The sequence below is a fragment of the Salmo trutta genome, chromosome 25, assembly GCF_901001165.1.
Source record: "Salmo trutta chromosome 25, fSalTru1.1, whole genome shotgun sequence".
NCBI lineage: Eukaryota > Metazoa > Chordata > Actinopteri > Salmoniformes > Salmonidae > Salmo > Salmo trutta.
The window spans coordinates 13,574,429-13,595,177 of NC_042981.1; the positions used below are offsets into that span (position 1 = coordinate 13,574,429).

A 20,749-nucleotide genomic window follows, 5' to 3' on the forward strand; every position below is an offset into this window, starting at 1 on the left:
GAATTCACTGGCTTGTATGCGAAGCAGTAATTGTTTCAAAACTAGAGGTCGACCGATTATGATTTTTCAACGCCAGTGCCGATTATTGGAGGACCAGAAAAGGGCCGATGCCGATTAATCGGCCGATTTTTATTTGAATTATTATTTATTTATTTGTAATAATGACAATTACAACAATACTGAATGAACACTTATTTTAACTTAATATAATATATCAATAAAATCAATTTAGCCTCAAATAAATTATGAAACATGTTCAATTTGTTCAAAGTGTTGGAGAAGAAAGTAAAAGTGCAATATGTTCCATGTAAAAAAGCTAACGTTTAATTTCCTTGCTCAGAACATGAGAACATATGAAAGCTGGTGGTTCCTTTTAACATGAGTCTTCAATATTCCCAGGTAAGAAGTTTTAGGTTGTAGTTATTATAGTAATTATAGGACTATTTCTCTCTATACGATTTGTATTTCATATACCTTTGACTATTGGATGTTCTTATAGGCACTTTAGTATTGCCAGCATAACAGTATAGCTTCTGTCCCTCTCCTCGCCCCTACCTGGGCTCAAACCAGGAACACATCGATAACAGCCACCCTCGAAGCAGCGTTACCCATGCAGAGCAAGGGGAACAACTACTCCAAGTCTCAGAGCGAGTGACGTTTGAAACACTATTAGCGCGCACCCGCTAAGTAGCTAGCCATTTCACATCGGTTACACCAGCCTAATCTTGGGAGTTGATAGGCTTGAAGTCATAAACAGTGCAATGCTTGAAGAATTGCGAAGAGCTGCTGGCAAAACGCACAAAAGTGCTGTTTGAATGAATGCTTACGAGCCTGCTGGTGCCTACCACTGCTCAGTCAGACTGCTCTATCAAATATGAAATCATAGACTTAATTATAAAATAAAAAACACACAGAAATACGAGCCTTAGTTTCCGGATTCGACCATATTAATGACCTATCATCTCGAAAACAAAACGTTTATTTTTCAGTGAAATACGGAACCATTCCGTATTTTATCTAATGGGTGGCATCCCTAAGTCTAAATATTCCTGTTACATTGCACAACCTTCAATGTTATGTCATAATTACGTAAAATTCTGGCAAATTAGTTCGCAACGAGCCAGGCAGCCCAAACTGTTGCATATACCCTGACTCTGCGTGCAATGAATACTGCCCCCTACCCAAGAGAGGTTAAACGTTAGCTTTTTTACATGGCATATATTGCATTTTTACTTTCTCTTCCAACACTTTGTTTTTGTTTTTTTTAAACCAAATTGAACATGTTTGATTATTTATTGAGGCTAAATTGATTTTATTGATGTATTATATTAACTTAAACTAAAAGTGTTCATTCAGTGTTGTTGTAATTGTCATTATTACAAATAAATAAATACATTTAAAAAATCGGCCGATTTAATCAGTATCGGCTTTTTTTTGTCTCCAATAATCGGTATCGGCGTCTAAAAATCATAATCGGTCGACCTCTAATGTCTTATACTCGAAAGTCGTCTTAATTCTTGCTCAAACTACCTTGGCTTATTTTTCTAATTGGCATGTTTTAATTCATCGAGTTGTGAGATACTTTGTGCGAAAGTGAGTACTTTTGCACATATAACACACTGTGGCTGAGGAAAGGCACTACTCCCAATATAAGTGAACCCCAAATCAATGCAGTTGTCACCATATTTGCGCTTCTTCGATGGTCCAACGTCCCCGTCTGTTGTTCTGTGCTTTCCCGGGTAAGGGGGCAGTAGCTCTTCAGCTGCATCAGATTCACAACTGTCAGTGTCCATGCTAGCTGTGCTAACAACAAATGTAGAATTACTGATGCTAGCATTGGATGTGCTCGTGGAAGCAGAACAACTTGTCATCGACAGGTGCAGGTGTAGTACTGCTGGTATATGTCTATGGACCCGGGCCTTTTTTTTAACCATTTATCAATTTTCGAGCAAACGGAATGAGCAGCAGCTACGTTTGGCTACGTACAGACCGTATGTGGAATTCCGGCGAGACAGTAACGGTTAATGTGATTGGATGGTCATTATTTGTCTAGGCTACCTGTGTTTGACATTGTGTTGTTATTTCGCTGAACACTAGATGGTTTAATTTTATTTTTGGCAGTGAAACGAGGCTACTCAGGTGAGTAAAAAACCTCACCCAAATGTATAGCCCCATTGGAAAATATAAATGTACCGTTTGAAAAAAAAATATGAATCACATATTTATTTGGCGTACCCATTTTTGGGAATACCTGCCTTACTGGTATACATCAACTGGTAGCCCTATACATTACTGGTATACATCAACTGGTAGACCTATACATTACTGGTATACATCAACTGTTAGACCTATACATTACTGGTGGGCCTATACATTACTGGTATACATCAACTGGTAGACCTATACATTACTGGTATACATCAACTGGTAGGCCTATACATTACTGGTAGGCCTATACATTACTGGTATTCATCAACTGGTAGGCTTTCAACGTACTGGTATACATCAACTGGTAGACCTATACATCAACTGGTAGCCCTATACATTACTGGTATACATCAACTGGTAGACCTATACATTACTGGTATACATCAACTGGTAGACCTATACATTACTGGTGGGCCTATACATTACTGGTATACATCAACTGGTAGACCTATACATTACTGGTATACATCAACTGGTAGGCCTATACATTACTGGTAGGCCTATACATTACTGGTATTCATCAACTGGTAGGCTTTCAACGTACTGGTATACATCAACTGGTAGACCTATACATCAACTGGTAGACCTATACATTACTGGTATACATCAACTGGTAGACCTGTACATTACTGGTATACATCAACTGGTAGGCTTTCAACTTACTGGTATACATCAACTGGTAGGCAGCATTTCCTCAATATGATACTGAAGGAGATTGTCAATAAATGCATGTGGGTATGCTAGATAAACAGTACATGAATTACTCATCTAATCTCTTGTTATGGCAGCTTGCTCTCTCTTAGTGAACATGTACACATTCTTATAGATTCTCCAAATGACAGCTGAAGGTGACTCTAGCTGAAGGTGACTCTAGCTGAAGGCGACTCTAGCTGAAGGCGACTCTAGCTGAAGGCGACTCTAGCTGAAGGCGACTCTAGCTGAAGGCGACTCTAGCTGAAGGCGACTCTAGCTGAAGGCGACTCTAGCGGAAGGCGACTCTAGCGGAAGGCGACTCTAGCTGCCTCTAGCGGAAGGTGCCTCTAGCGGAAGGTGCCTCTAGCGGAAGGCGACACTAGCGGAAGATGAGTTGTTTTCATGAATCAAATGCAGCATGAGTTAGGCTATGTATAACACCAACAACAGGGTAGGAAACGGTGCAGGGTGAAATTGAGTTGGATAGGGCTGCCTCCCATCTCACATCCAAAGCTGATCTAATGCTGCGTTGAGAGTTAAACTTTGAGACTATAATCTGTATTAATCCCATTGTGGGATTTGACCACGGCTCCAGGAGTCAACTACAGGCCTGGAGGCACTACTGGATTAAAGAGATATTGGATAATAAGACATTAAAACAATTCACATAGTAATCCATCCACTTTTTCTCCTTTCCCTCTTTGTCTCTCCTCCTAACCTCTCCCTTGGCTTTCTTTCTCTTGTCATCATCTCGCTTGCTCTCTCTCAGGCCAAAGAGGAGCTCCTGGCCAATGGTAGTGCTGGAGAGGAGTTGTGTGTGGAGGAACTAGGGGAGGAGGTTCTGGAGGAGGATGAAGATCTGATGTGGAAGGAGCCTAAAGACGAGGTCAACGTGGAGGACGACCTTGAGTACTACCAGGTAGGGAGGAGTTCAAGACCATCACAAATTGCACCCTATTCCCTATATCGTGCACTACTTTTGACCTGGGCTCGTAGAGCGCTGGTCAAAAGTAGTGCACTACATAGGGAATAGGGTGCCGTTTGGGATTGGTTGATGTTTGTTAGGGGTGATTAATCGAAGTTGACTCTTGTGGTGTTAATATTGATATTAATTGATGTTCTGCTTTGAGGGAGCAAGCACATAAGCATTACGCTGCACGTTTTTATACCTGCTGTAAACTGTGTATGTGACTAAATATGATTTGATTTGAGGTTTTTTTCAACAAATACTGTACAGTATTCAGACACCTTGACTTTTTCCACATTCTGTTAGGTTACAGCCTTATTCTAAAATGTATAAAATAGTTTTTTTCACTATCAATTTACACACAATACTCCATAATGACAATTTGTTTTTGCTAATATCACATTTACATAAGTATTCAGACCCATTACGCAGTACTTTGTTGGAGTACCTTTGGCAGCGATTACAGCCTCGAGTCTTCTTGGGTATGACGCTTCAAGGTTGGCACACCTGTATTTGAGGAGATTTCCCATTCTTCTCTGCAGATCCTCTCAAGCTCTGTCAGGTTGGATGAGAAGCGTTGCTGCACAGCTATTTTCAGGTCTCCAAACATGTTAGATCGGGTTCAAGTCCGGGCTCTGGCTGGGCCACTCAAGGACATTCAGAGACTTGTCCCGAAGCCACTCCTGCGTTGTCTTAGCTGTGTGCTTTGTGTCGTTGTCCTGTTGGAAGGTGAACCATTGCCACAGTCTGAGGTCCTGAGCGCTCTAGAGCAGGTTTTCATCAAGGATCTCTCTGTACTTTGCTCCGTTCATCTTTGCCTCGATCCTGACTAGTCTCCCAGTCCCTGTCGCTGAAATACATTCCCACAGCATGCTGCTGCCACCACCATGCTTCACCGTAGGGATGTTTCCAGGTTTCCTCCAGACGTGTCTCTTGGCATTCAGGCCAAAGAGTTCAATCTTGGTTTCATCAGACCAGAGAATCTTGTTTCTCAGAGACTTTGGGTGCCTTTTACTCCAAGTGGGCTGTCATGTGCCTTTTACTGAGGTGTGGCTTCCGCCTGGCCACTCTACCATAAAGGCCTAATTGGTGGAGTGCTGCAGAGATGGTTGTCCTTCTGGAAGGTTCTCCTATCTCCACAGAGGAACTCTAGAGCTCTGTCAGAGTGACTATCAGGTTCTTGGTCACCTCCCTGACCAAGGCCCTACTCCCCCGATTGCTCAGTTTGGCCGGGCGGCCAGCTCTAGGAAGAGGACCTTCAATGCTGCAGAAATGTTTTGGTACCCTTCCCCAGATCTGTGCCTCGACACAATCCTGTCTCGGAGCTCTACGGACAATTCCTTCAACCTCATGGCTTGGTTTTTGCTCTGACATGCACTGTCAACTGTGGGACCTTATATAGACAGGTGTGTGCCTTTCCAAATCATGTCCAATCAATTGAATTTACCGCAGGTGGACTCCAATCAAGTTGTAGAAACATCTCAAGGATAGTCAATGGAAACAGGATACACCTGAGCTCAATTTCGCGTCTCATAGTAAAAGGTATGAATACTTATGTAAATAAGGTATCCTTGTTTTTTGTTTTTAATAAATTTGCAAAAATGTCTCAACCTGTTTTTGCTTTGTCATTATGGGGTATTGTGTGTAGATTGCTGAGGAAATTGTTTTATTTCATCCATTTTAGAATAAGGCTGTAACGTAACAAAATGTGGAAAAAGTCAAGGGGTCTGAATACTTTCCGAAGGCACTCTATATTGTAAGAGGTATGAATGCCTGCATACCAGACACATGCTTACTTATCAATTACAGTGGGAAAGGCTATATCAAAACACAATGTAGTTTATTTAAACACATTTTTATTTTCAGCTATGGAAAATGTCATTTAAATGTGTTAATTTCTAATCGATAAGGATGTCCTCGATTGACTAATTGATTAACTCATTCCTACTACCAGGAGCACATCAAGTTCATCGACAACATGCTCATTGGCTCAGGTGCCTTCGGCAAGAAGATTTCCCTTGGTACCTTCCCCCCTGCCCCCGCCACCCCTGGCCCAAGTCCCAGCCCCTCCGCCCGCTCCTCCTCCCCTGCAGCCGAGCCCAGCTACGGGGAGTGGAAACCCCCCAAGAAACCTGGCCCGGTCCCCACCCCCCACTACCCCTCAGAGCCTAGCGGTGGTGGCTCAGCAGATGAGTTTGACTACAGGTGAGTTTCCCCCCATCCCATGTGAAGTTGTACCTGAGCACCTAGGAGGCAAAGCACTATATTTGAGCAATAAGGCCCCGACAGGGTGTGGTCATTTTATTATTTTATTTAACCTTTATTTAACTAAGCAAGTCAGTTAAGAACAAATTCTTATTTACAATGACGGCCTACCCCGGCCAAACCAGCCCTTAGCCAATATACCATGGCTAAGGGCTGTTTTAGTAGCAAAATGGCGCCGGAGAAGAAGGCTGACGTTCTACGTGTCCCCAACCGATAGTTTTTTTTGTTTGTTTATTTGTGTTTAACTTCTTTTTTTTTTTTACTTATTTTGTACATAATGTTGCCGCTACCGTCTCTTATGTCCGAAAATAACTTCTGGACTTCAGGACTGTGATTACTCACCACAGACTGGCAGACTCCTTTTTTTCCTTTAACGAGTTTGACGGGCCCGACGCAAATGATATACTGCTTTCTCGGGAACAGGCCCAGATCCCCTTGATTTGCATGAAGAGGAGAAAAAGGGGCCAGAGGGCAGGCTGCCTTCTGCGAATTCGTAGGCGATCGAATAAACCCCCACTTCCTTCCATTCTGCTAGCAAACGTGCAATCTTTGGAGAATAAAATTGATAACCTACGTGGAAGATTAAACTACCAACGGGACATTCAAAACTGTAATGTCTTATGCTTCACGGAGTTGTGCCTGAATGACAACACTATCAACATACAGCTGGCTGGTTATACGCTGTACCAGCGTCTGGTAAGACAAGGGGCGGCAGACTATGTATTTTTGTAAATAACAGCTGGTGCACGATATCTAAGGAAGTCTCGAGCTATTGCTCGCCTGAGGGAGAGTATCTCATGATAAGCTGTAGACCACACTATCTACCTAGACAGTTTTCATCTGTATTTTTCGTAGCTGTTTACATACCACCACAGACTGATGCTGGCACTAAGACAGCACTGAATGAGCTTTATTCAGAGGTGGTGCTCCTAGTAGCCGGGGACTTTAATGCAGGGAAACTTAAATCCGTTTTACCAAATTTCTATCAGTATGTTAAATGTGCAACCAGAGGGAAAACAACTCTGGACCACCTTTACTCCACACACTGAGACGCATACAAAAATCTCCCTCACCCTCCATTTGGCAAATCTGACCATAATTCTATGCTCCTGATTCCGGCTTAGAAGCAAAAATGAAAGCAGGAAGCACCAGTGACTAGATCAATAAAAAGGTGGTCAGATGAAGCAGATGCTAAGCTACAGAACTGTTTTGCTAGCACAGACTGGAATATGTTCCGGGATTCCTCCGATGGCATTGAGGAGTACACCACATCAGTCATGGGCTTCATCAATAAGTGCATCGATGACGTCATCCCCACAATGACCATACATACGTACATACCCCAACCAGAAACCATGGATTACAGGCAGCATCCGCACTGAGCTAAAGGCTAGAGCTGCCGCTTTCATCCCGGAAGTTTATAAGAAATCCCGCTATGACCTCCGACGAACCATCAAACAGGCAAAGTGTCAATACAGGACTAAGATCGAATCGTACTACACCGGCTCTGACGCTCGTCGGATGTGGCAGGGCTTGCAAACCATTACAGACTACAAAGGGAAGCACAGCCGAGAGTTGCCCAGTGACACGAGCCTATCATATGAGCTGAACTACTTTTATGCTCGCTTCGAGGCAAATAACACTGAAACATGCATGAGAGCACCAGCTGTTCCGGAAGACTGTGTGATCATGCTCTCCGCAGCCGATGTGAGTAAGACCTTTAAACAGGTCAACATTCACAAGGCAGCAGGGCCAGATGGATTACCAGGATGTGTACTATGAGCATGCGCTGACCAACTGGCATGTGTCTTTACTGACATTTCAACCTCTCCCTGTCCAAGTCTGTAATACCAACATGTTTTAAGCAGACCACCATAGAGTCTGTGCCCAAGAACACGAAGGTAACCTGCCTAAATGACTACTGACCTTAGCACTCACATCTGTAGCCATGAAGTTCTTTGAAAGGCTGGTCATGGCTCACATCAACACCATTATCCCAGAAACCCTAGACCCACTCTAATTTGCATACCGCCCCAACAGATCCACAGATGATGCAATCTCTATTGCACTCTACACTGCCCTTTCCCACCTGGACAAAAGGAACACCTATGTGAGAATGTTATTCATTGATTACAGCTCAGCGTTCAACACCTTAATGTCCTCAAAGCTCATCAATGAGCTATGAACCCTGGGACTAAACACCTCCCTCTGCAACTGGATCCTGGACTTCCTGATGGGCAGCCCCCAGGTGGTAAGGGTAGATGACAACACATCCGCCACACTGATCCGCAACACAGGGGCCCCTTGTGTGCGTGCTCAGTCCCCTACTGTACTCCCTGTTCACTCATGACTGCATGTCCAGGCACGAATCCAACACCATCATTAAGTTTGCTGGTGACACAATCGTGGTAGGCCTGATCACCGACAACTCCGAGACAGCCTATATTCAGGAGGTCAGAGACCTGACCGTATGGTGCAAGTACAACAACCTCTCCCTTAACGTGATCAAGACAAAGGAGATGATTGTGGACTACAGGAAAAAGAGGACCGAGCACAACCCCATTCTCATCAACGGGGCTGTAGTGAAGCAGGTTGAGAGCTTCAAGTTCCTTGTCCACATCACCAACAAACTAACATGGTCCAAGCACACCAAGACAGCTGTGAAGAGTGCACAATAAAACATATTCCCCCTCAGGAGACTGAAAAGATTTGGCATGGGTCCTCAGATCCTCAAAAGGTTCTACAGCTGCACAATCGAGAGCATCCTGACTGGTTGCGTCATTGCCTGGTATGGCAACTGCTCGGCCTCCGACCGCAGGGCATTACAGAGGGTAGTGCGAACGGCCCAGTACATCATTGAAGCCAAGCTTCCTGCCATCCAGGACCTCTATACCAGGCGGTGTCAGAGGAAGGCCCAAAAAATGGTCAAAGACTCCAGCCACCCTAGTCATAGACTGTTCTCTCTGCTACCGCACGGCAAGCGGTACCGGAGCGCCAAGTCTAGGTCCAAGAGGCTTCTAAACAGCTTCTACCCCCAAGCCATAATACTTCTGAACATCTAATCAAATGGCTACCCAGACTATTTTCATTGCCCCCCCCCCCCCCTTTACACCGCTTCTACTCTCTGTTGTTATCATCTATACATTGTCACTTTAATAACTCTACCTACATGTACATATTACCTCAACTAACCGGTGCCCCCGCACATTGACTCTGTACCGTACCCCCTGTGTATAGTCTCGCTATTGTTATTTTACTGCTGCTCTTAAATTACTTGTTACTTTTATTTCTTATTCTTATCCATATTTTTTAAAACTGCATTGTTGGTTAGGGGCTCGTAAGTAAGTGTTTCACTGTAAGGTCTACACCTGTTGTATTCGGCACATGTGACTAATACATTTTTATTTAATTTTTTCTTAAGCATGATATAGATCAGAGTGCCTGGATACAGTCCTTAGCCATGGTAAATTGGCGATATACTGCAAACCCCCGAGGTGCCTTATTGCTATTATAAACTGGTTAAAATAAAATTGTATTTGTCACATGCGCCAAATGCAGCAGGTGTAGACCTTACCGTGAAACGCTAACTTACAAGCCCCTAAACAACAATGCATTTCAAGAAATAGAGTTGTGAAAATATTTACTAAATAAATTGAAGTAAAAAATGTAATAAAAAGTAACACAATAAAATTGTGTAACAATAACGAGGCTATATTCAGGGGGTACTGGTACCGAGTCACTGTGCGGGGAAACAGGTTAGTCGAGGTTATTTGTACATGTAGGTAGATGTGAGGTGACTATGCATAGATTACCACCGCAATTATAGCAGTAAAAATAAATGTTTTGTCATACCCGTGGTATATGGTTATATGGCTTTCAGCCAATCAGCATTCAGGGCTCGAACTATTATAATACAATCAATTGTTTATTTGAACATCTTGGTACATATGCAGAATTATACATAAAATTATATTTCATACAATATATAAAACAGAGGTAAAAATATACAGTACCAGTCAAAAGATTGGACACACCTACACATTCAACGTTTTTTCTTTATTTGAACTATTTTCTACATTTTACAATAATTGTGAAGACATCAAAACTATGAAATAGCACATGGAATCATGTAGTAACCAAAAAAGTGTTAAACAAATCCAAATTTATTTGAGATTGCAAATAAAAAGTAGCCACCCTTTGCCTTGATGACAGCTTTTCACACTCTTGGTATTCTCTCAACCATCTTCATGAGGAATCCTTTTCCAACAGTCTTGAAGGAGTTCCCACGTTTGCTGAGCACTTGTTGGCTGCTTTTCCTTCACTCTGCGGTCCAACTCATCCCAAACCATCTCAATTGGGTTGAGGTCAGGTTATTGTGGAGGCCAGGTCATCTGATGCAGCACTCCATCAATCTCCTTCTTGGTCAAATAGCCTGGAGGTGTGTGTTGGGTCATTGTCCTGTTAAAAAACAAATGATAGCCCCACTAAGCGCAAACCAGATGGGATGGCGTATTGCTGCAGAATGCTGTGCTAGCCATGCTGGCTAAGTGTGCCTTGAATTCTAAATAAATCACAGACCATTACACTTCCTCCTCCATGCTTCACGGTGGGAACGACACAGGCGGAGATCATCTGTTCACCTACTCTGCGTCTCACAAAGACACGGCGGTTGGAACCAAAAATCTCAATTTTGGACAGATTTCCACTGGTCTAATGTCCATTGCTCGTGTTTTGTGGCCCAAGCAAGTCTTTTCTTATTTTTGCTGTCCTTTAGTAGTGGTTTCTTTGCAGTAATTCGACCATGAAGGCCAGATTCACGCAGTCTCCTCTGAACAGTTGTTGTTGAGATGTGTCTATTACTTGAACTCTGTGAAGCATTTATTTGGGCTGCAATTTCTGAGGTTGGAAACTCTAAGGAACCTTTCCTCTGCAGCAGAGGTAACTCTGGGTCTTCCTTTCCTGTGGCGCTCCTCATGAGAGCCAGTTTCATCATAGCGCTTGATATTTTTTGAGACTGCACAAATTTTCCAGATTGACTGACCTTCATGTCTTAAAGTAATGATGGACGGTCGTTTCTCTTTGCTTATTTGAGCTGTTCTTGCCATAATATGGACTTGGTCTTTTACCAAATAGGGCTATCTTCTGTATACCACCCCTACCTTGTCATAACACAACTGTTTGACTCAAACGCATTAAGAAGGAAAGAAATTCCACAGGGGTGGTTACTACATGATTCCATATGTGTTATTTCATAGTTTTGTTGTTTTCACAATTATTCTACACTGTATAAAATAGTAGAAATAAATAAAAACCCTTGAATGAGTAGGTGTGTTCAAACTTTTGACTGGTGCTATATATTCTACCTAAATGTATGGACAGTGCATTAATGACTGATTTGGCATACCACTTAATTAGTAGACATATCAAATGATTGTGAATTATTCCAGCTCGTGGGATGCCATGTGTTACCTGGACCCTAGCAAGGCAGGGGAGGAGGATGATTTCGTGGTGGGTTTCTGGAACCCGTCGGAGGAGAACTGTGGGGCGGAGTTGGGGAAACAGTCTATCTCCTATGACCTGCACACGGAGCAGTGCATCGCTGACAAGAGCATTGCTGACTGTGTGGAGGCACTGCTGGGCTGCTACCTCACCAGCTGTGGGGAGAGGGCTGCTCAGATGTTCCTCTGCTCACTGGGACTCAAGGTATGGCCTCAGATACACCACCTCTCTTTATCGTCTACTGCTGTTACTCTTGTGTTAATGTAGATTGTAATCTATTAAACTAACTCTACTGTTGTGTTAATGTAGACTAATATATTAAACTACCTCTACTGTTGTGTTAATGTTCACTCTAGTTACAATGTTCCTCAAGGTAATTGATGCCTGTGATAATGTTTATTATTATACATATCAGATGCTTTTATCCAAAGCAACTATGTGACCTATGGGAAAATCAAATGTACAAGTTACATCCCTGAGCCATCACATGAAGTATGACGTAATAATACAACCTATCACTCTCATGAAACAGGTGTTACCGGTTGAGAGGAGGAGGCTGAAGGAGAAGGGCGGGGTCATAGAGGTCGTGAACCTTGACCTCCAGTATGGCTGGCTGAAGATCCCACCCCGCTGCATCTTTGACCACCCGGACGCCGAGCTCACCCTCAACCACCTCATCTCTGGCTTTGAGAACTTTGAGAGGAAGATCAGCTACACCTTCCAGAACAAAGCCTACCTGCTGCAAGCCTTCACACACGCCTCCTATCATTACAACACCATTACAGGTAAGCATGAGTTTCCTACGGAATCTATTTCAAAATGGATGAATCCTAATGAAGGAACGCACATATTGCATAAGATTGCATTGTTTCTAAAACTTTGTAAAAACTTGATTCCAGCACTTTCTATAGTGTGCCTTTAATATAATGTTGTTCCATTGTAGAATGATTGACACTTCCTCTCCCTCATACTTCCTCTCCATCCTCCCTCCCTCATTTTCTCTCTTTCCCAGATTGTTACCAGCGACTAGAGTTTCTTGGCGATGCAATTTTAGACTACCTCATAACGAAGCACCTTTATGAAGATCCGCGCCAACACTCTCCCGGCGTGCTCACAGACCTGCGCTCGGCGTTGGTCAACAACACCATCTTCGCCTCCCTGGCCGTCCAGTACGACTTCCACAAGTACTTCAAGGCTGTGTCGCCCGAGCTGTTTCATGTCATCGACGACTTTGTGCAATTCCAGCTGGAGAAGAACGAAATGCAAGGCATGGACTCTGAGGTGGGTTTAGGGTGGTCTCATCCCCGCGATTGTAAAGTTTGATTGCATCTCAAATGGCTCCCTGTAAGTGGTGCACTATATAGGGAACAGGGTGCCATTTGGGATGCATCCTTGGTGAAGAAGTGTGGTGTTTTGTTGTGGTAGTGTATTTACTGGTACTTTATGGATGTGGAACAAAAGTTATGTGTGTTCTGGGGTGTTTGTTTGCTTGTTGTTGTGGGTGTACATCTGTTGTACTTCTCTTGTTCTATTGTTCCAAATTTTCCCAGCATACCCCAGTGTATATTTCCACCAAGAAATCTTTGCAGAGACCTAATGATAGCTTTTGGCCTTGTTGATAATTACTAACATTTAAACATGTTTTGTGGGACATACTCATGTTTTTTCTGCCCCTAACATAAAAGTCCCAAAACATAGGCTGTCAGTTCATATGAATCTGTTTTAGATTTAGATTTTGGAATTTTCAGTATAAAATTACATTTAAATTAAATCCAGTTGGATTTAATTTATTTTTAAGTGCCTATCTTGGCAGTGAATTGGATCTCGTTTGAGCAGAGCTTGTGTTATGCCAAAGGGATAACATTAAAACATTTTAAAGAAGAAAAACGAATTCAGGAAATGTGTAAATATTTCCCCTTAATAGCGCAACTGGGCGGCGGGGTCTCTGGGTCTCCAGTGTGTGTGAGGGTACAGCTGAATTTGTGTTTGCTATTAAACTTAATACAGTAATAACTTTAAAGACACAGTGCAGTAAAAAATGTGATTTGCCTGTGTTTTATATACATTTCCACACTGAGTTTGGAATAATACTGTGAAATTGAAAATGGCGATAATGCCCTTTTAGTGTAAGAGCTGTTTGAAAAGACCATCTGAAATTTCAGCGTGTTTTGGTGAGATGGAGTTTTGGCCTGTCTGGTGACATCACCCAGTAGTAAGTTAGTTAATAGACCAATAAGAAATAGTTCCAAACCTCTCTGCCAATAACAGCTAATTTTCAGATTCCCCCTTCACTCAGACCACTCCTTTCTTGAGAAATTGCTCTTCGCTAAGAAGCTATGTTTTGTTTCATCTTCTACCGTTTTAATTTAAAACATTCACTGTAAGGTACTTAATTGTTAACCAGAAACAATTTAATATTGATGTAAAAACTGTTGCATTGGACGTTTAATACAGTTCAATACTTGTATTACTTGAAGTTAACACTTGGCCTCCCAAGTGGGGCAGCGGTCTAAGGCACTGCATCGCAGTCCTAGAGGCGTCACTACAGATCCGGGTTCAATCCCGGGTTGTATCACGACCGGGAGACCCATGAGGCGGTGGAGGATTTGGCCGGCCAGGATGTCCTTGTCCCGTCGCGCTCCAGCGACTCCTGTGGCGGGCCGGGCGCATGCACGCTGACACGGTCGCCAGTTGGACTGTTTCTCCTCCGACACATTAGTGCGGCTGGCTTCCGGGTTAAGCGAGCAGTGTGTCAAGAAGCAGTGCGGCTTCTTCGGGGGACTGTAACTACCAGTTGGATATCTCGAAATGTTCTCCTCAGATATTCATTTTCCAAAGGAAAATGCTCAATTCACTCTATAGCAAACATTTACTTTTTTCCTAGCACATTTGATAGTAGATATGAATATGATATCACATGGGAGACAATGTTCAGTCCGAGTTATTAGAAAGATGCCGTACTAGAGCACAGACCAACAAAAAAACAACCATTCAATGATGACCACTCGTGATAACATATATTTTTTTCCCACCTTAACAAAAACTACTTTTACGGCATCTCTGTTATTCCCGCTTTCCTTCAGCTTCGGCGCTCAGAGGAAGACGAGGCGAAAGAGGAGGACATTGAGGTCCCCAAGGCAATGGGAGACATATTTGAGTCACTAGCCGGAGCAATTTACATGGATAGCAGAATGTCACTGGAGACAGTGTGGCAAGTGTATTATCCAATGATGAGGCCACTTATAGGTAAGGAGGAGAGTGAGAAACTACTTCTTCCACATTTTGATTTTCTCTTTTCTGTTTGTTTGGCAGTTCATGCAGGGAGGCTTTTAGTTTCAATGATTTACTAAATATTAGTGTTCTCATATGTCTGTCCCAGTGATCATCATATTGAGGAGTTTAAAAGATGAGGGTTCATGTTATAACGTTTTTCTTTTCCCCCGCAGAGAAATTCTCAGCTAATGTCCCTCGCTCTCCGGTGCGGGAGCTGTTGGAGATGGAGCCTGAGACAGCCAAGTTCAGGTAGGAGGATTTCTGTTATGTGTGTTGTGTGTGTATACAGTGCATTCGGGAAGTATTCAGACCCCTTGGCTTTTTCCACATTTTGTTACGTTACAGCCTTAGTCTAAAATTGATTAAATTGTTAATTTTCCTCATTTATCTACACACAATACCCCATAATGACAATGCAAAACAGGTTTTTAGAATTTTTTGCAAATTGATCAAAATATTTAAAAAACGGCTAAAATATTTACATAAGTATTCTGACCCTTTACTCAGTACTTTGTTGAAGCACCTTAGGCAGCGATTACAGCCTCGAGTCTTCTTGGGTATGAGGCTACAAGCTTGTCACCTGTATTTGGGGAGTTTCTCCCATTCTTCCCTGTAGATCCTCTCAAGCTCTGTCAGGTTGGATGGGGAGCGTTGCTGCACAGCTATTTTCAAGTCTCCCCAGAGATGTTAGATTGGGTTCAAGTCCGGGCTCTGGCTGGGCCACTCAAGGACATTCAGAGACTTATCCCGAAGCCACTCCTGCGCTGTCTTGGCTGTGTGCTTAGTGTCGTTGTCCTGTTGGAAGGTGAACCTTCGCCCCAGTCTGAGGTCCTGAGTGCTCTAGAGCAGGTTTTCATCAAGGATCGCTCTGTACATTGCTCTGTTCATCTTTCCCTCAATCCTGTCTAACCTTCCTGTCGCTGAAAAACATCCTCACAGCATGATGCTGCCTCCACCATGCTTCACCGTAGAGATGGTGCCATGTTCCCTCTAGACATGACGCTTGGCATTCAGGCCAAAGAGTTCAATCTTGGTTTCTTCAGACCAGAGAATCTTGTTTCTCATGGTCTGAGAGGCTTTAGGTGCCTTTTGGCAAACTCCAAGTGGTTTGTCATATGCCTTTTACTGAGGAGGGGCTTCTGTCTGGCACTCTACCATAAAGGCCTGATTGTTGGAGTGCTGCAGAGATGGTTGTCCTTCTGGAAGGTTCTCCCGTCTCCACAGAGGAACTTTGGAGCTCTGTCAGAGTGACCATTGGGTTCTTGATCATCTCCTTGAACAAGGCCCTTCTTCCCCGATTGCTCAGCTCTAGGAAGAGTCTTGGTGGTTCCAAATGAATCAGGCTATAAAGTAACAAAATGTGAAAGGATCTGAATACTTTCTCTCTCTCTGTGTGCGTGTGTGCGTGCGTGCGTGCGTGCGGTACCAGTCAAAAGATTGGACACATACTCATTCAATGTTTTTTCTTTATTTTTACTATTTTCTACATTGTAGAATAATAGTAAAGACATCAAAACTATGAAATAACACATATGGAATCATGTAGTAACCAAAAAAGCGTTCAACAAATCCTAATATATTTTATATTCTTCAAAGTAGCCACCCTTTGCCTTGATGACAGCTTTGCACACTCTTGGCATTCTCTCAACCAGCTTCACCTGGAATGTTTTCCCAAAAGTTTTGAAGGAGTTTCCACATATGCTGAGCACTTCTTCTTGGCTGCTTTTCCTTCACTCTGCGGTCCAACTCATCCCAAACCATCTCATTTGGGTCGAGGTCGGGTTATTGTGGAGGCCAGGTCATCTGATGCAGCACGCCATCACTCTCCATCTTGGTCAAATAACCCTTACACAGCCTGGAGGTGTGTTGGGTCATTGTCCTGTTGAAAAACAAATGATAGTCCTGCTAAGCGCAAACCAGATTGGATGGTGTATCGCTGCAGAATGCTGTGGTAGCCATGCTGGTTAAGTGTGCCTTGAATTCTAAATAAATTACTGACAGTGTCACCAGCAAAGCACCATAACACTTCCTCCCCCATGCTTCACAGTGGGAACCACACATGTGAAGATCATCCGTTCACCTACTCTGCTCCTCAAAAAGACATGGTTGGAACGAAAAATCTCATATTTGGACTCATCAGAACAAAGGACAGATTTCCACCGGTCTAATGTCCATTACTTGTGTTTCTTGGCCCAAGCAAGTCTTCTTCTTATTGGTGTCCTTTAGTAGTGGTGTCTTTGCAGAAATTTGACCATGAAGGCCTGATTCACATACATCTCAACATCAACTGTTTAGAGGAGACTGTCTGTTACTTGAACTCTGTGAAGCATTTATTTGGGCTGCAATCTGAGGTGCAGCTAACTCTAATGAACTTATCCTCTGCAGCAGAGGTAAGTCTGGGTCTTCCTTTCCTGTGGCGATCCCCATGAGAGCCAGTTTCGTCATAGCACTTGATGGTTTTTGCAACTACACTTGAAGAAACTTTCAAATTCTTTACATTTTCCGCATTGACTGACCTTCATGTCTTAAAGTAATGATGGAATGTCGTTTCTCTTTGCTTATATGAGCTGTTCTTGCCATAATATGGACTTGGTCTTATACCAAATAGGGCTATCTTCTGTATACCACCTCTACCTTGTCACAACACAACTGATTGGCTCAGAAAGAAATTCCACAAATAAACTTTTAACGAGGCACACCTGTTATTTGAAATGCATTCCATGTGACTACGACATGAAGCTGGTTGAGAGAATGCCAAGAGTGTGCAAAGCTGTCATCAAGGCAAAGGGTGGCTATTTGAAAAGTCTCAAATATAAAATATTAAGCACTTTTTTGGTTACTACATGATTCTTTGTTTTATTTCATAGTTTTGATGTCTTCACTATTATTCTACAATGTGGAAAATTAGTAAAAAATAATTTAAAAAAACATTGAATGAGTACGTGTCTAAACTTTTGACTGTTACTGTGTATATTTTTTTTTAACAGTTTTAGCTTGCTTGCTTACTTTTTGCAATTATTATATTATCTTTTCTATTAACTCACCCCCTACCCCATATAGATTCTATAATTCACATATTATAGAATCTATATGCATTGTACAATATTTAATTAGTTTCTAGAATGAAAGCTTTCCTGACCGTGTTGCTAGGATGCCAATGTACTATTGTCCTATATGTAATTCAATGCCCCCTTCCTTAGCCCTGCGGAGCGGACGTACGACGGGAAGGTCCGCGTGACAGTGGAGGTCGTGGGCAAGGGCAAGTTCAAAGGCGTGGGCCGCAGCTACCGGATAGCCAAGTCTGCCGCCGCGCGCCGGGCCCTGCGCAGCCTCAAAGCCAATCAACCTCAGGTCCCAAACAACTGAGCTTCACACGCTAACTAGCTAGTTACTGATGCTAGCAACTGACGCTATCTACCTACAACTGTTGCTAGCCAGTAGCCACTGATGCTAGCTTGCTACTGATGTTAGCTAGTCGCCACTGATGCTAACTACTGACGCTAACCAGTAGCTACCAGTGCTAGCAACTGATGCTAACTACCAACACAGTCCAGCATTAGTCCTGTATCTTCAGCCCTCAATGGCAAACCAAGGCAGCCAGGGAACGTTCTGTGGAGACATGGGGAAGTCACAACGAGAGCTGATCTAGTTGTAACGGATTTCACATTTTATTTTACATTTTTTTGCAAACACAATCTTTCCTTCTGTTCTCTGCTTTGTGTAATCACAAGAGTGCTTTATTAACGTATAGCAAAGTGTTAAAAAGAAAAAAAAAGGTCAGGTGTTGCTTTGTTAATTTCTCACTTTTTTAAATTTTTAAATTTTGTTTGTTTAACCTTTGCTTTGTGTCAGTGAGATGCTAGGCGTATGCGTATTATGAGTAGTATTAGATTTGTACATAGTTCAAATCAAAGGTGTAAATCTAAAAACGCTATACTCCTCAGTCTGTGCACTAGTGCCAGTTTTAAAGCGGTTCTTAAAATGCTCTTGCTAAGGAAATGGCAAGCAGAGGCCAGACCACCAGTGAAGACAACCAGTGTGGCCCACCTCTCTCTGAACTCTGTCTTGAGATGGTATTCTTAGGGTGCGTCTAAAATGGCACTCTATCCCCTATATAGGACCCTATGGCCCTGGTCAAAAGTAGTGGACTATATAAGGAATAGGGTGCCATTTGGGACGTACCCTCAATCATTATTGCACTTATTCCATTAGGGTCTGTTATGTTCAGAATTGTGTGGTCGGATTGGACAACAAAATCCTATATGTAACAAAAATATATATATACATTTATGATGAAATATAAATATTATTTGCCTTACATACTAAGGCCCTCCCTCGTATCCTGAAAAAAAGAATAGGAATTCAACATTCCCGCTTACTGTAAATTTAAAAATAGTTTTTAAACAGCACTCGAGGATGCATGTTCGTGTAGCTTATGTATTAATAACCATGGCAACTGGATGGCTTATGAAAAACATTTATAAATCTATCAATATATCTAGAGGGAAAGAGATATTAAATGTTTATTATTATGACATAAGTCGACAACTTTAGTCTCAAGTAATGTCTTTTGATACCAAGATTGATCATCTTTATTTTGTTGGTCATTTTGTAAGACTCAGAGCACCTTTTTGAGTACAGTCTTTATGACACAGGTTGTTCTTCTTTTTCAACAGAATCGTGGTTCACACATCCCTTCACTTTACCAAAGCTAATACAGATGTGATGCTACAGGGTTGCACATGTGAAGTCAGTTCCTAGGGATATGCATACCAGCCTTTTGGTTTCATTATTTACTTCAAACACATTGTGACATAGCGCCCACGTTATGTGACTAAATAGCCTCTTAGACTAAATGTCTTTATTTTCTCTCAATAGTATCAATAAGCCCTCTTCACTTGAATACCTCAGTTGATTGCATGCATTTGTTTTTGGTGCTATGTTTTTTTGTTGTATTAAGCTTGAATTTCTCATCCTTTTTGCACTGTAACTATAATACCTCTTTCTTTGACCTTTTTTGAAATCTGTCAGTTGGGTTGGTTGTCCTGTTCTAGCAGCCTTCAAGCTGTAGCAGTTCAGTTGCATCGGTGTTCTCTGTTTTTCTTCTCTCCCTGCCCAATTAATTTAATGCTTGATGATTTGGTCGGGTAAAACCAGAGGGTATTCTTTTTCTGCACATAAATAAGCCTAAACTAATGTATTTAGTCTCTGTTGAGCATCAGTCCTCTTCAAATGAAGAAGACATGAATTGGCCATGATCAGATGGAGGGGGCCTCCTGTACTGTAGCTTGTTGAAGTAAACCGATTGCACTCTATATCTCTCACCGTGTGTGGCCAGCGCAGTCTTAGTGTATGCCGAAGGCCTTTGCAAGACTGTACGTCGGATTCAGCCTTTTACGATTGTCACATGTCACACTGTGCGATGTTACCAAATTAAAATCTTGATATCAACCTTGTCAGATTGTAAGATTTTCTTCAGTTCTGTCGTCACATTCTGCGATTTGGCTTGAGGCTACGTCAGCCGATGTAGGCTACGTCAACTACAGCAGTGTAAAAACTGAAAGTATGCATAGTTTTCACAAGCAACCTTTATATGTTTCCACTCAATCAAATCGGCTTCCCCAAAATAACGTGGTTGCTGAGGTTGACCGTTTATTTTGATTGGCGATTTGGTGCATTTATCAAAATCCCATCAGGTAGCCCGATTTCAGCTGTGTCATGTAAACAAGAATATTAGGGAAATCATTCTTCTTGCACAGCATGTTTAAATGGAACTGTTATAGTAATCTGACTATTCACAATAATCGTATTATTGTGTGCATACTCAGTGCCAGCCGTGATCCT

General features: G+C 42.4%; 1 protein-coding gene across 1 annotated transcript in view; it reads left to right on the plus strand.

Annotated features, from left to right (window-relative positions):
- Window positions 1-20,361, plus strand: part of LOC115161783 (endoribonuclease Dicer) — a 57,453-nt gene extending 37,092 nt beyond the window's left edge. Inside the window, exons 28-35 of the mRNA XM_029712564.1 lie at window positions 3,671-3,820; window positions 5,823-6,073; window positions 11,581-11,836; window positions 12,165-12,417; window positions 12,645-12,913; window positions 14,716-14,878; window positions 15,079-15,154; window positions 18,106-20,361. Of these exons, the coding sequence (XP_029568424.1) occupies window positions 3,671-3,820; window positions 5,823-6,073; window positions 11,581-11,836; window positions 12,165-12,417; window positions 12,645-12,913; window positions 14,716-14,878; window positions 15,079-15,154; window positions 18,106-18,271 (1,584 nt within the window). The 3' untranslated portion in view covers window positions 18,272-20,361. The remainder of the gene's footprint in view (window positions 1-3,670; window positions 3,821-5,822; window positions 6,074-11,580; window positions 11,837-12,164; window positions 12,418-12,644; window positions 12,914-14,715; window positions 14,879-15,078; window positions 15,155-18,105) is intronic.
- The last annotated feature ends 388 nt before the right edge of the window (window positions 20,362-20,749 follow it).